A 14,952-nucleotide genomic window follows, 5' to 3' on the forward strand; every position below is an offset into this window, starting at 1 on the left:
CGTCCTCCACTGTGGAGGCAAAGTCGGGATAGTTCTGTCTGAATCTTTAGAATAGCCAGCTTGGAACGAACCTTGACTCACTGCCTATTCACGTTGGTGCGTTCTTTTGTAACAGTTATCCCTGACGAGATTGAAGAATTCGTTGAGTGGACTCACCAGTTTGCTTTTAAAGTGGTACCTAAAGTGGACCCTCTTTTAGGGGATTTCACTGTTTCAGTGTGAGTGTCCAGCAAAGAAGCCCTTCATTCCGACTCCTTGGCCCGTGCGATGGTTTGAAGATTAATCTCGTGTGTCTCGGGCGTACAGATGAGGCGGGGCTTGGGTGGGGGAGTGGAGCGAGCCGTGTGCGTTGACTTGTGTGGTGTCTTCACAGGCTGCACGTGTTGTTGGGACCCCCGTGGTGCTCACGTGTCCAGCTCGCTAAAGGCTGTGACGTCTGACCTTGACCCCTTCTGGTAGTGCTCCTGTGAGGACGCCACACACACTTCCTGACAGATTAAAAGGCCCATATTCATCTCTCCTGTTTGAGTTAACTAACACTAGCACAAATTGCCCATCTATTAATTAGGGGAGCAGGGTTGTGACACTGGCTTAGGAAGTAATGGCGGCCTTTCTGCTGAGAGGAGGACTGGGGCATTTTTATGGAGGATGCTTGGGTCCCGGGAGCCTGTGGCTGCTAATTATAGGGAAGGAATATGACTGAGGATGAACTTCCACACATTATAACAGTTGGTTTAAACGGCTTTTAATTCTCTTCTGTGTTCTATTTGTGTGTTATATTTACTCAATAAAATGATCTTTGAGGGGAGGAAGCGTTTATGTGTTCCTTGGTGCCCAGCCCGTGCCTGACATATAATTTTGTTAAAATTGAGCTATGGAAAGGGTAGTCATGATGCCCCGAATGTGAGGAGAGGAATGATGAGAACAGGCAGTTCTGCTAAGCTTTTGGGATTCTGTTGTTGGAGGCCAGGGAGACTGTGGGCTGTTGTGTTGTGGTTCTAGGCTGGCCGGGAGCGTGCTGAGGCAGAGACTTGGTGGGCAGATCCTTGGTGAATGTTGAGGAAAACCGGATATTCATATTTGTCTCAGGCTCCTGAGCATAAAGCTAAAGGTATGGGATGGAGAAGATGGGCAAACTGGCCACAGCTGCCAGTAAGAACAGGGCTATATCTGCTGGTAGCCAGTGAGCCCCACCTCTGCCCCAGCTAAGGAGATGACCATAGGGCTGGGTGGGGTGGTGAGGATGGAAGGCCGGGACAGGTTCCTCGGCCTCTTACCCACTCCCTGCTGTCTCCACGTTGGGTGCCTCCAATGAATGACGTGGGAGGGCCAGAGGGATGTGTGCTGGAGCTGGCCTGGGTGGCTGGAGGGGGCTGACTGGTCAATTCTTGGGAATTTTATGAGCTAGTTGTTGAATGTCGCCATTATTAAAAAGGAAATTAGGTAAATGAGTATTAAACACATTATATTAAAAACAAAGCTAATAAATCCTCAAAACATGTTACTTCCTAATTGTTTTATTATATTGTACTGCTACCCACACGTTCGAGGTTCCTGACATCTCTTGTATCTGGTGAAAGTACTATATACTGGTGGGCTTCTGTGTCTCTTTTTCCAACTCCAAGCTCAGTGACTTCCCTTTGGTAGCTTGAAATGGACCTTCATGGGAGTATTTATACCACATGCACGTTCACGTTCTGCCTCTCTCCACACCCGCAGCAGCACTTCCTCTCTGACTCAGTTCTCTCTGTCTGGCCTGAGTGTGGACCCCAGCCTTGGAATGACTCAGACCCCCCTGGAGGAGAAGCAGAAACTCTTTATCCAAAAGCCTCTTTCTCTGGGCTCCCACGTTTCCAGGGGGCTGAGGCAAAAGAAACTGTTATGGCTTAAAGGGCTTTCATTATCCCCATCTTCTGGTCTGTTGATTACAAGTGGGATGTAAAATAAGCAAAAGTGTTAGTACTATCAACAGGACAGATCAAGTCAGTTTTCTTAGCTAATAACCTCAGCAGGGGGTCAAAGCAAACCGAGCTGGAGTGATTCCAGCTCTACCCGTGGTTTAGTGTACACGTTAACAGGTCCAGTTTCTAATGGAATTTTCCATCTAGGAACAATCAAGTCTGATTTCAGTCCACAGGAGATCCTTGGTCCAGGAGATGCCTTCTGCAGGAAATCCTTCCTGTCTGCTGCTTCCGCAGGCTGGGGGCAGCAGCTCCCCTGCGTGTTCCCCCCAAACTTGGGGCGCACCTCTCACACCACAGTACAGGGAGTTTGGCCAGTTGGATCCTTGGGTTTAAATGCTTTCTCAGAAGAGAGGATCCCTCTGTAAAATGCCAGTCAAGAATGCTGAACCTTACCAGCGTGCCTTTAGTAGCTAAGAGGACCAGTTTGTTATTAGAGAAATAAAACAAGTGAATCAAATAGGATTAACCCCTTCAAATGATTGAGCTAGGTATTTCTTACATAAAAAACAAATTCCTTTCATTCTGTTGAGGATAACTAGAAACAGGAGCTGCGGGGTCTCTACAAGAATTAGCAGACTGTTACAGATGCCGATTCTAGAGAAGTCAACAGTCTACATTTCTCTTGCTGAGGATAATAAGCAAAGCTTTTCCATCAAAGGAGACTAATTCCTTGTTTGAAATCTCACTTATAGTGGGAGGATTATCAGGCATTTATCTAGATGTTTTAAAGTAGCTAAATATTTGCCTTTGCTTTCCCCCAATCTCCTGTCATTTTGGAATAAGAGCCTTAACTCATCAGGTAGGTGAATGCTAAGAACCACACTCATGGCCCAAGAAATCAAGCGTGAAGTTGGATTTCCTCATAATGTTAACTTTAGTAAAATTATTTCCCTGTATTTTTAAGTGTATCGATCATTCCAAATGTCATGTCATGCTGGCTGTTGTAACAGCCTCACAATCTTAACAATTTACCACAGCGAAGCTCATGGCTTGTGCTCTAGTCACCAGCCAGGGTGGGTAGCGGACGCCGGGCAGCAGAATGCTCTCTTCCACGCGGTGATTCAGGAACCAGAGCTCCTCCTCTCCGGTGCTCTGCTAGTTTCTAGACTTTGGAGGCCTCCTCTGGCTCTTTTGCATCCGGCCTCTGGCTTCTCTGCCTCTGGCTGTGCGCAGAAGAAAGGTGGATGGGTGTGCGGGGGTGTCAAGGCCAGGCCTGTTGGGAGCCTTTCTTACTTTCACTAATATTCCATTGGTCAGTACTCAGTTACATGGCTGTTAGCCCGACTGTAAGGCTGGGATATGTGCTCTCCGTGATCAGAAGGAAAAGGGAATGGGGTGGCAAACATGTGGCATGGCCTTGGCCACACCGGAACACTAAGATGACACATACTGCATTTTGCAAATGTGGTATTTTCAAGTCCTTTGTAGGTTTGTGGCCATAGAGAGGAGGCATAATGATCGAGAGCATGGCCTCGATTCACATAGACTACCAGCATCCAGGTCCCAGCTCTGCCATTTCCCAGATGTGACAAGAGGCAAATAACTTAGTCTTTCTCTGTGTCTTAGTTTCCTCTTGATAAATGGGGAGAACAATAGATGTTAATAGGGTTTGTGTGAGAATCAAATGATGTAACGTATGTAAAATGCTTAGAATTATGCATGGGACATAATAACATGTAAGTGTTAAACGACTTTTTAAAAAAATACGACTAGTAACAAAGGGACCTAATGTCTTCTTTGGTATGTTGTCATTTGAGTATGGCATCATTCAGATGGAGAACGTTTCTTTCAATTCAACTGTGAAAATGTTTATTGAGCAACTACTAATTGTCATGTGCCAGGTCTGACCATTGAATCTGAAGGAGTAGGCTTCTCACTGAATCAAAGCAAAGGGCATGTTCTGCACCAGATTTGCCTTTTAAACTCTGTGACTTTGTGATTTTGGTTTCTACTCCCCAAATCCTCCATGGCGTATTCCTGGGGCCCTCAGAGTGGAAAGTGGCATGGGTACCAAAGGGCTCCTTCTCATCCCCTGTCCACGTCTCCTGGGCCCTGTCAGGGCCACTCCCTTCGTAGGTGTCATTGCCATCTGTCCACTATGTCGCGTGCTCCCAATTTATTTGTACGAACCCACTGCCTCTTCCAGTTATGATCTGAATTTCAGAATCATGCTTGATTTAAAAAAAAAAACACCTGAGGGCAACATGAAGTGATTTCTGCATCCAAAGTCCGCATCCCAGGAGCAGGCTGGGCTTAAAGGCTCTTTCTCTTGCAGCTCGATGACTGCACGCTGCAGCTCTCCCACAATGGCGCCTACCTGGACTTGGAGGCCACCCTGGCCGAGCAACGGGACGAGCTGGAAGGCTTCCAGGATGATGCTGGGTAAGAGCAACAGTTGTCCCTGCTGACTAGTCCCAAGCTTCCAAGACATGGGGGTACAGTAAGGCCTTAATTGTTGGAAGAGGCCACTGTAGCTTTGACCTTCTCTGCACTCACAGTCACACCAAAGAAGGCAGAATCAAGTGACTGACCGGTAGTAATAGCAAACCTGTTTGCATTTTCAGGAATTCTTCTTGACAAGGCCGCTCAGGGGCAGGAAAATTTCTGATATAGTTAATGAAGCACATTATATTGACCTTCTAACCGAATAGAATTTTTTAAGCCGAATATAATTAAATTAATATTTTCTAGATTTTAGTAGCTTGACAACTATTTTAAGCATTGTTCTTAATGATAACTTCCAGGATATTTTGCTTCCTTGGCAGATGTCCTAGTAGATTATTTTATAACTATATCAATCTTTCAAACTCACAGCAGTGGAGAAAATGACTTGTGATGGTGTTGTCATCAAGTCACTTTTAGCCTACATCTAGAATTGCTTAATACTTCTGATTGCTGTGAATCTGAATAAAGCAATAGACATAAAAACTCAGAGAGGTGTGCAGGAAGTGAAATCATATATAAATCACGTATACACACACGATCAGCTATTCCTGTATTTATTAGGTTATTGAAATAGCCTTTTGACTGGGGCTCCCTGCCTTCCTTTCATCCATTCAGAACCAAGTAGATCTCTGATTTCATCACCTTCTTCCTTAGAAACCTTCAGAGATTCCCTGTTGCTTTCCAAATAAAGCTTAGCTGTCTTAATCTGGTGTTCGAGGACCTCCCCAAAAGTTGCTTTGAAGCTACCTTGCCTGAATTAAAAATAGATTACAGCCAGATGAATCTTATCTGGGAGTGCTGATTCTTCCTGAATGGCTCAAAAATGAGGGAAAATGGAAAGCTTCTTAGTGTTAGTTTTTTACCTGACTCTAGTATTTACGATGATTTGCTGGGTTTCCCTTACTTTAACACCTGCCACAATTTATGGTGCTTTCCTTCTTCACTGTCCCCCCCGTCCTTAGTTGTCTGCTGCTAAAGCTCTACTAGGTAAGTACTGGGCTTGTCTGGATCTCTCTCATCTGGCATCTTCTCAACACATTATAGGTGCTTACTGAACGTTGGTAGTCAGGTAAACGACAGGATCCCAGAATGGATTCCTGAATAACATAACCATGAGCACTAAGGCCAGGATCCTTGGTAGGAACCAGCAAGGTTTTCTGAGGACCCAATGGGAACAGACCCTGGAAACTTCCATAGGCTGTACACACACTCATTATTATGTCATACCAGATTCTTCTCATCATTATTAAAAAAAAATTAACAGTATTAGATTGATCGACTTGGGAAAATTTCATTGCTAGAGTTTTTACTGAGTATTTGACAATGACATTCCTTTATATAAGATGTCAGAATTCAGGCTGGATGACAGTCTAATTGGATGACTTCATGGCTCATTGATTAAACATACACCAGGAATGTTATGAGTAGATTATTATCAACCTGAAAAATGTCTCTACTGGTATTACAGTTGAAGACCATGCCCTGTTTGATTTTTTTTTCTTTCTTATCGAAATTCAATTTGGAGATGGGAGCTTAGGGGAAGGAAGAGCATCACTACAGTAGACAGCAGTATCAAGAGTTAAGAGTGGGGAAGAAAGGAGCACCTGGGTGGCTCAGTCGGTTAAGCATCTGACTCTTGATTTCGGCTCAGGTCATGATTTCAGGGTCCTGGGATTGAGCCTGCATCAGGTTCTGTGCTGGGCATGGAGTCTGTTTAAGATTCTTTCTCTCCCTCTGCCCCCCCCCCGCCCCCAGCAGGTGCACACTCTCTCTCTAAAAAAGAAAATTAAGAGTGGGGAAGAAAATAACATTTAGGGAGCACCTGTTCTGCCAACCACAATACCAGGCACCTTATTCACGGTCTGTTTATTTAATAGTTCATTCTTTTAACAGTCACGTGACTGGATTTCATTGTTTCTGTTTTTCATTTGAAACAACTGAGGGTCAGGAGGTAAATTACATATCCGGGGAGAGAGAGCCAGTATGGTAGAGCCAAGTTTGAACACAGGTGGACCCGATTCCAAGTCTATGCTCCCCTGACCATCCCAGGAGTTTCTGGGCAAAGGCATTTCAGGTTTACTTGAAGTATGTTGGCACCTTTGGTGACAGAAGGTTGGTTCATGCAAGGACATCATCGGTCCCAGGCTAAAACACTGGATTTTGTTCAAATAGCACTCAAGCACGCTGCACGGTGGCTCCGGGGGGCGGCGGGGGTGGGGGAATGTATTTGCTGCCATCATCTGGCCCTGTCAGCATCAGCATCCAGGTGCTGGTAGTCCCCACAACTGTTCTTGAAGAGCCAGGAACCTTGCTGCAGGCTCCCCAGAGGAGATCCTGGGGCTTACTTTCTCACTCCGTTTCCTTATAGATCTTCACCTGGCCATGGGTCCATCTGATAGGTGCAACCTTGACCACATTTCTGCACCCTACACCTCAGATGGATTATGGCAAGATGAGAAGGCAGGATTCATATGTGGGAACGTGTCAATAGAAGGTAGCCAGACCATGCTGGGTGTCTGTGCTTTTGACAGGTGGGCCCCAAACTCACCCCAGAGGGGGCTTTATGTCTTTCCAAGAGTCCTGATTTGTGGTGACCTTCCCACCTTGTCCTTTGGAATGTAGTCAAGATGGCACTCCTTTTTGTCGGGAGGAGTATGAAGAAGCCACTTTTACTGACCACTGGTGGGGCCCTTCTGTCCCTGGCCTAGGTTGCAGAAGACAGGCCAGGATGATGCTGTCCCGGCATTGCTGGGTCCTCCGTTTTCCCCGGGTCACTTACACCACGGAGCCCTGGCAGCACATGGCAGCTTGCTGGGAGCTGGTTGGAAGCAGCCGGCAGACTGAGCCTTCCTGCACAGGTGGGAGGCGTCTGGGCACATCTGTCATTCGCACTGAGTGTCCCTCTAAGAGGGTGGCATTTGGCAAAGTCTGTATGCCTGAGAACTCTTGTCTCTCACGAATGGGAGTTAAAATATAATTTCTTCCTAGTTAGGAATTGCCCTTTTGAGGCATGAAAAGGACAAATGAAGCCATTCTTTCTCTTGATTTCTTTATGTGAATTATAGCAAAGACCTGCTAATGTTGTGACCGTATAATGACAATGCGTGGCAGGCGGTGTGCAAATGGTGGTGTTTTTTTGCACAGGGTGTTCTGAGAGAATTTTCCTTGCTGGAGGAGTTTCTTTGTGCTTGTCCATTACCCTGCTTTTTTTTGTCAAGACTAAAAATTAACTCACTCCCTGTTTAGAATGATCACTTAAGCTATAGCTAATCAGAGGAGAGGAGAAAGACCTTCAAAAGTAGAAGGACAAAGCAATTATTATGCTACCAAAACGGAGCCAGGTCCATGTATTGCCGTCCAAGGCCGGGACACGAGCCAGCACAACACGGTGCACACAGCCAGAAACCCCAAGCCTCTGGATGATGATCCCTGACCCTTCCTTGTGTGACCTTGTGCAAGCCACTTTATCTCTGATGGGAGTTTATAAAATTTATTTATGAAATGAGGAGAATACTATCCAGTTCCGTTTAGCTCCCCATGTCGGCAGGGATCCCAACAAGGTCTCTGGCCCCAGAGGAGAGCACAGCGGGGAGCAGCATGGTGTAGTGGTTAGGGACGTGGTCTCTGCCGTTAGTCTCATGGCTGTGTGACCATGGGGGTGCTACTTCCCCTCTCTGAACCTCAGTCTCCTAGTAATTGGGGATCATCATGACGCATCCTCGGTGGGTTGTTGTGAGGAAAAAACACAATGACGTATAGTACCGAAACAGCAGGCTATTTGCCAGCGTATAACACGAACTCAAAAGTTGTAGCCCTTACTATAATTACAGTCAGAATTTGAGAAGCAGATACACCGAAATGGGAATCACTGGATTTTAGAACTGGAAGGGTCCATGCAGGCCAAGCACTCTGAAATCTCATTTCTTTTAGTTAAGGAAACCAAGGCTGGATCCTTGCCCACAGGACAGAGCTGGGCCAGAGAGCCCCCGCCTCTTTTGTGCTTATTTCTATCTCCACTGCCTCCAAAAAAAATCAGTGCCAGTTGAGGGGCACAGAGACCTGTCACCGAAAAGGTGGGGCTTGAAGTCAGCCCTGGGGGGGACAGTGGTTGAGAGGTAGATGGGCGAGGGGGCCGTCAGGGGGAGCGTGGTAGAGCACTTCAGAGCTGCGGGGTGAGATGAGGACCTGTGGGGTTGTTGCACGTGGGGTGTGTGTCCCCAAGTGCTGCTGCCTTTGTCTCGGTCACTTAGGGTACTCACCCTTCCCTGTGCTTGGCTCCGTACAGGCCTGCACCCGAGGGTCAGCTCTGAAGACAGCTGCTGCTTCTCTCCCAGTTTCCTCTTTGGCTGGGCACTGCTAACTACACCACACCCCCCTGCTGGTCCACACAGCGCTGTGTGTGTGGGGGCGACATCGGGAACAACCCTGTGGGGGGGGGGTGGGGAGAGCTTGGTAGTGTGAGGCTGGTGGCTCAGGCCAGGCAGGGCTGGAAAGGGCTGAACCTGTGAAGGTACTTAGAGCCAAATACCCCAGACAAAGCTGCCTAGAAATGCTGGTTTCTAGGCGCCTGCTTCCGAAGGTTTGGGCCTGGGATCCTGGCCTCTTCAAAAGCTCTTCAGGTGGTCTGCTCTTTGGCTGGGAACTTACAGCACAGGTTTTCAGTGTTGGAGCGGGTACTGCACCCACCTGAGGAACATTAACAACTTCCCTTCCCGCTCAGCTTCAGACCAATGAAATCAGAACCTGGGGGTGGGCCTAGGCAGTGGTGCTTTTTAAAGCCCTCCTGGGCTGCCTGGGAAGGAGATGTGTCTAGGAAATCAGAGGAGAAAATCCACTCCCATGCTGAGTGGACGTAGGAGTGGAATGGCTCTGAGTACCTTCAAATGCCAATCACATCACTGAACAAAGATGGCGTCCAGCAGGAGTGGGTGAGCTCGGTTGGGCACTGGGCTTTAAGGTGATGGAGTCAGAAGAGACCTGACCTGCAAAGGGGGGAGTCCTCCTGGAAGTCCAGTAACAGGGAGGGTGGTGTGAATGGACAGAACTTTGAGCAGGGAGGTTGCTGTCTGATGTGGCCCCCTGTGATTCTCAAGCACCTGAGCTTGGTGGCTGAGAAAGGTGGGGAGGGGGGTGGATTGGGGCCTGTGGTGAAGGGGACGGTGCTGTGGTACTAGTTGACTATGGCAAGACAAGAGTAAAACGGGCACGTGACATCTTTGGAAAAGTAGTGAGATTTCTGGAGTGGGAGCAATTGGGAGGGAGAGAGCATTTATACAAATGAGGTTACCTTGAACCATACTCAAGGTGTGAGGCGCCCAGGTGAGGAACGTTAGTCGGGAACCCAGGTGACGAGCATCAAAGGCCAGAGAGACTGGGGTGATTCCTTGGAGGAAGGGAGTTGTTAAACCTAAAACTTCTCTTTATTTAGAAAGATTTTGAGACTGAGAGCACACGCAAGCCAGTGCACGAGTTAGAGAGGCAGAGGGGGAGAATCTTCCAGCAGATTCCCCTGCTGGGTCTGGAGCCTGAGATAGGGGTTTGATCCCATGACCCTGAGATCATGACCTGAGCTGAAACCAAGAGCTGGACAGTCAACCCACTGAGCCACTCAGGCACCCCTAAAACTTCTCTTAAAAATGAAGTCTAATTAAAGTGGGTAATTAGGGCCATTTGAAGGACGGTATGTTGATAAGATGCTCTTAGGGGCCCGGCTTATCTCTCTACCTTGCCATCCTTAGGATGTGGCTTCCATCTTTCATGCTTCATCACAGTTCAGATACAGCTGCTCGTCTTCCAGCATCACATAAGGCAAGAAGGCATGTAGTGGGTAGGGTATACCTTCAACCAAAATAAGCTTGTATCTTATTGGAATTCAAATGTGGGCAGTCCTCCCTGGGACTGGTAGAGTCGCTGCAGCATCCTCAAAACGAGGATTCTATCTCTGCATCCAGACTAGTTGCTTTGTTAAATTTTTAAAGATTTTATTTGAAGACTTTGAGAGAACATGAGCAGGGGGGAGGGCAGAGGGGGAGCGAGAAGCGGACTCCCCGTTGAGTGCAGAACCCTATGCACGGCTTGATCTCATGACCCGTAGATCACGACCTGAGCTGAAATCAAGACTTGGATGCTTAACCGACTGAGCTACGCAGGTGCCCCTTGATATAGATTTAAATAAAACCTAGAACTTCCTGTAATTCTTTTTGAGTTCTTGGCTAACCAAATTAAGTTGATTCTAACTTTTTCTTAATTTGCACCTTAATTTTCTAATGTATGTCCCTTTTGTTAGGTTTTGGTATTGAGGTTATACCAGTTCCCTAAGAATGCCTAGACTCTTGATCCTTCGTAAGCCGTGGAGGAGGTCAGGCCGTCGTCCAGCAATGGGCAGGATGCTGCAGGTGACCATGAAGTCACTCTTTCAGCCTGGGTCTGTCTCTACTAGCCATGTGACTTGCTGCAGTTTCTCCTTTCTACTACCGTATTCCTCTTCTGCAAAATGGGCACAACAATGGTACCCACTTTGAAGGTGGGAGAGACCAGGAATGGGAAATGGAGGACACCTTCTGTGGGCTTAGCTGCCACTCATCACCACTCCTCAGCTGAGGCCAGTCCTCTCCTTCGCTAGGAACTCCTGGGTTCTGGGGCCTCCTCTCTCTCAGGTAACTTCCATAGCCTGTGGCCCCCAATTCTACGCAGGTTTCTTCCATTGTAGGATTTCACGTACGGGGGCATGGGAAGGAGATCGAATGTTGAAGCCGAGGAATCGTAAGTGACAAAACTACAAAACAGGCTTGCCTTCTGTGGTCTTTTAAATTCCCTTAGGGCTTAGGATTACCAGCCAGTTGCCTGCTTTCTCAGTGCATGAGCACAAAAAAAAACGCCCCCTCCAAGACGGTGGGCCTACCATAGCTTCCTCAGGAAGACTGCTTGTTTCCGTGCGGGTGCCCAGAATCCCAGACCACACCACACCACACCCCCCACTGTGGGACTGGAGAATTCTGTGGGAAAACAAGCACTTCCTCAAAATTCGATTTTTGTAGTTGCTTGAAGATAAAAGCAGGGCTAGCAATCGGCTGTCTTGAACTTTTCCAGAACTTGAGATGTTCTGAAATCTTTTCCCTGGTCATTCCATTCCCCCCCCCCCCATATCTAGGCATCTAAAGCATGTATTTTTGTCTACATGCTTTATTTATTGACTCCTAACTGCTGATAACATGAGTTTTACAGAAAATCCTCTAGGTCTGTGGACTCAGGGTTTGCTGTTACTCCTCATTAGGGTCTGGCCTTAACTCATTGGTTCTCTGGTTACTGCTCCAAGCTTGACCCCTGCCCATCTCTGGGTGAAGCTAACACCTGGTGGCTGCCCCCCATCCCAGAACACCCCAAAATCTGTTTAATTCAGTTCCGTGCACTTAGAACTTTCTAGCATGATCACAAGAATTGAAGGAGGGTCAACACCTGGATTATCCAGAGAAAGATTTTCATGTGTGAAGAAAATTTTGCAGTCTGTGTTTATAGGAATCCCAGACTTGGGAAGATGGGTCAAGTGTTGTATACGTGGGGAAAGCTCCTTGAGACCAGTGCCTTGCACACAGCAATTGTATAGCAATCAGATGAACAAAGAATCAGGGAGGGGCTCATGGGGACGTGAAGGGGTCGTAAATGCAGCTGCTTACAAGCAGCTGCTGGGCTGGAGGCCACTACGTGCTTTTGTAGGACTATGCGAGGGGTTTTCCTTTCCCCTTTGGAAGAGACCTTCTTAAAAGCTGTTCTTTCCCCTCTTACCGGGTCTCAAGAATGGGATAGACTGGTGATGGGTAGTAAGGAGGGCACGTATTGCATGGTGCACTGGGTGTTATATGCAACTAATGAATCATCGAACTTTACATCAAAAACCAGGGATGTACTGTATGGTGACTAACATAATAAAAAATATTATAATTAAAAAAATGAATAAAACTGTTGCAGTGATTACTATGAATTCATAATCACGATATTAGTCATGTGCCCTGGTGAGATTTTGTTCCTTTCCTTCCAACACAACCCCAAAACCAGGAAGCAGGAGAGCACTGCCAGACTGTTCTGGGGGGAGCCCTGATGAGGAGAGAGGAGCAGCCAGTGATGGAAGGGGGCTCAGCCACTGAGAGACCCCATAGGTTATCTGCTGAGGTGCTGGTCGGCTGGCTCCTGCCTTTGTCCAAATCTCAAAGCCTCTGTTACCCATAGGGAGCCAGGACTCCTGTATTCTCCCAATTATCCTCTTAACTGCTGTGTGCCTGGTCCTTTGCTGCACAAGGTGGGCCGGGCCCCACTAGGAGCAGATTTGGGGAGGAGGACCCCTCCTTTTTTCTTTTTTAAAGACTCTGAGAGTGTGAGCACGAGTTGGGGGGCAGAGGGAGAAGTGGATTCCCTGCTGAGTGGGGAGCCTGATGCGAGGCTCAATCCCAGGACCCTGAAATCATGACCTGAGCTGAAGTCTGACACTTAATCATCTTGAGCCACTCCTGTTCCACCCCCCCCCGCCCCAGTTCTGTTTTCTTAAGTGAGTAGGATGCAAAGTCGTGGTGTAAATTAGCGTTCTTGAGAATAAATGGCCTGTAAGTTCTTTGGTGGATTCCTTCCTTCCCGTGAGTGAAGGGTAAAAGCCCTAGCAGTCTTGACTTACTACACAGCAAACCGGCTTTTTGTGATGATTCCGCTGTGTGCCCTTCTTCTATATTCAGAAAATGTAGGGGTGCCTGGGTGGCTCAGTCATTAAGCGTCTGGCTTCGGCTCGGGGCATGATCCCGGAGTCCTGGGATTGAGCCCCGCATCGGGCTCCTCGGCTGGGAGACTGCTTCTTCCTCTCTCGCTCCCCCTGCTTGTGTTCTCTATCGCTGGCTGTCTCTCTCTCAAATAATAAAATCTTAAAAAAAAAAAAAAAAGGTAGAAATGGTCAAGCAGACGTGTGTTGTTACATTCCAGGGATTTCACTTGATGGGCACAGATTTTACAATTTTCCCAACATGGTCAAGCATGAGTACACGCTCACTCTGTGGATGGAACGAGTTGACCAGGTTTGGTAATAAAATGTGTGTGCCATCCAACAGGGTCAAACTTCAGCGTCTGATTTTCTGTAAAGCCCTGTGACTTCACATTATTTCAGGGTAGATTCTCGTTCTGTTTGGTCCCTACTTGTCTAGAGTCTCTGACGTGGATGTGCCAGAACCTTCAAGTAGATCGACAGCATGTAGGTGTCGTCTTGGCAATCGCCGGGATACCCATGTCTATCTTGTCTTCTGTCTCCATCAGGCGGGGCAAGAAGCACAGCATCATCCTGAGGACACAGCTGTCTGTGAGGGTCCACGCCTGCATCGGTGAGTTACATGCGCAGAAGGGGAGACTTGCCATCTGCCCTCAAGGGATTAAATGTGTGATAAGAAATGTCCTCTAAGCAATAAAATACAGAGGGTTACACTATCTCCTTGGGTAAGCCCCTATCCCCCCTATCCCAGGTTGTTAGTTTCGTGAGGCAATTTCCAGCAACTGTTTCATTCTGACTTCCTTTGCTGCTCGGTGAGTGATGAGAGGGGGAGGGGAGACAGGTTGTTGATGAGGTTCTTTGTGGGGCAGTGTCCAAGTGAACCTCCCGCTGGTTGAAGTGACCTTCACGTGCTCTCTGGTGGCTTCAGGAAGCTCCCTGTGGGGCCGTGGGGGTTGAGGCTCCAGGCTGGGGTCAGGTGATAAAAAGGGACTTCTCAGGTCCGTGGAGGATGGGACGTACATGGATACAAACTATATGGTGTCGAAGGGATGTATTTGTGATTCGGAATGGTTTGTGAGTGGTCACATAGGGACCCCACTGGGGCCAATCCTGCAGCCATTTTCCTGTACCTATTGGTTTCCCTACCTACACGTGTGAGTTGAATGACAATGAAAGCAGTTATTGATGTGAAGTAAAGCGTTTTTATGTGAAGCATATCTAAAACTGGCCTGGTTTCCTCCTGGCGTTGGGCTAAGTTGAGGCAAATATCTAGTGTACTAAAAAGAAGAAGGGAATTAAAATTCACTTTAGACATAGAAGTTTTCCCTGAGTCATTCTCCTGTTATTATAGGTTGTGGTCATATCAGGCCTCTCGTTAAGAGAGCACAAGTCGTCATGTTGAGGCCCAGTTTATACCTGGAGTGTGGGGACGGAGTGGAGTGGAAAGGATTGTTTCCAGTGCCTTCCCTGTTGGAGACCCAGGGATGGGGTGAGGAGGCGGCTGAACGTGGAGGGGAAGCTGTGTAATTTTAGGTCATGTGGTATTAAATATGTGAGGCCGTTAGCATCTCCAGTGACCATCTCTGTGTGGGCAGAGAGGAATTGTAGAGCAGACTCCCCAGCCTCAGAGTGGGAGGGATCCTAATCTTGTCGGAGACATAGTGAGATCTGTGGAACCTGCCGCAGTGACTGTTCACCTCTCAACTGCCGGTGGTACTGAGTGACTATGAACTATGTACTGTAGAAACATACACTACATATTTACTCATTTGCTTTTTAAATTACCTGCATTACACTGTTTCC

General features: G+C 47.6%; 1 protein-coding gene across 11 annotated transcripts in view; it reads left to right on the forward strand.

Moving 5' to 3' along the window:
* Window positions 1-14,952, forward strand: part of FHOD3 (formin homology 2 domain containing 3) — a 505,390-nt gene that overhangs the window by 59,524 nt on the left and 430,914 nt on the right. For all 11 annotated transcript variants that reach the window (XM_034643279.1, XM_034643277.1, XM_034643280.1 and 8 more), the window contains exons 2-3: window positions 4,240-4,346; window positions 13,698-13,762. In XM_034643279.1, coding sequence (XP_034499170.1) covers window positions 4,240-4,346; window positions 13,698-13,762 — 172 coding nt within the window. The remainder of the gene's footprint in view (window positions 1-4,239; window positions 4,347-13,697; window positions 13,763-14,952) is intronic.

Source organism: Ailuropoda melanoleuca, chromosome 14 (genome assembly GCF_002007445.2).
Source record: "Ailuropoda melanoleuca isolate Jingjing chromosome 14, ASM200744v2, whole genome shotgun sequence".
Lineage (NCBI taxonomy): Eukaryota > Metazoa > Chordata > Mammalia > Carnivora > Ursidae > Ailuropoda > Ailuropoda melanoleuca.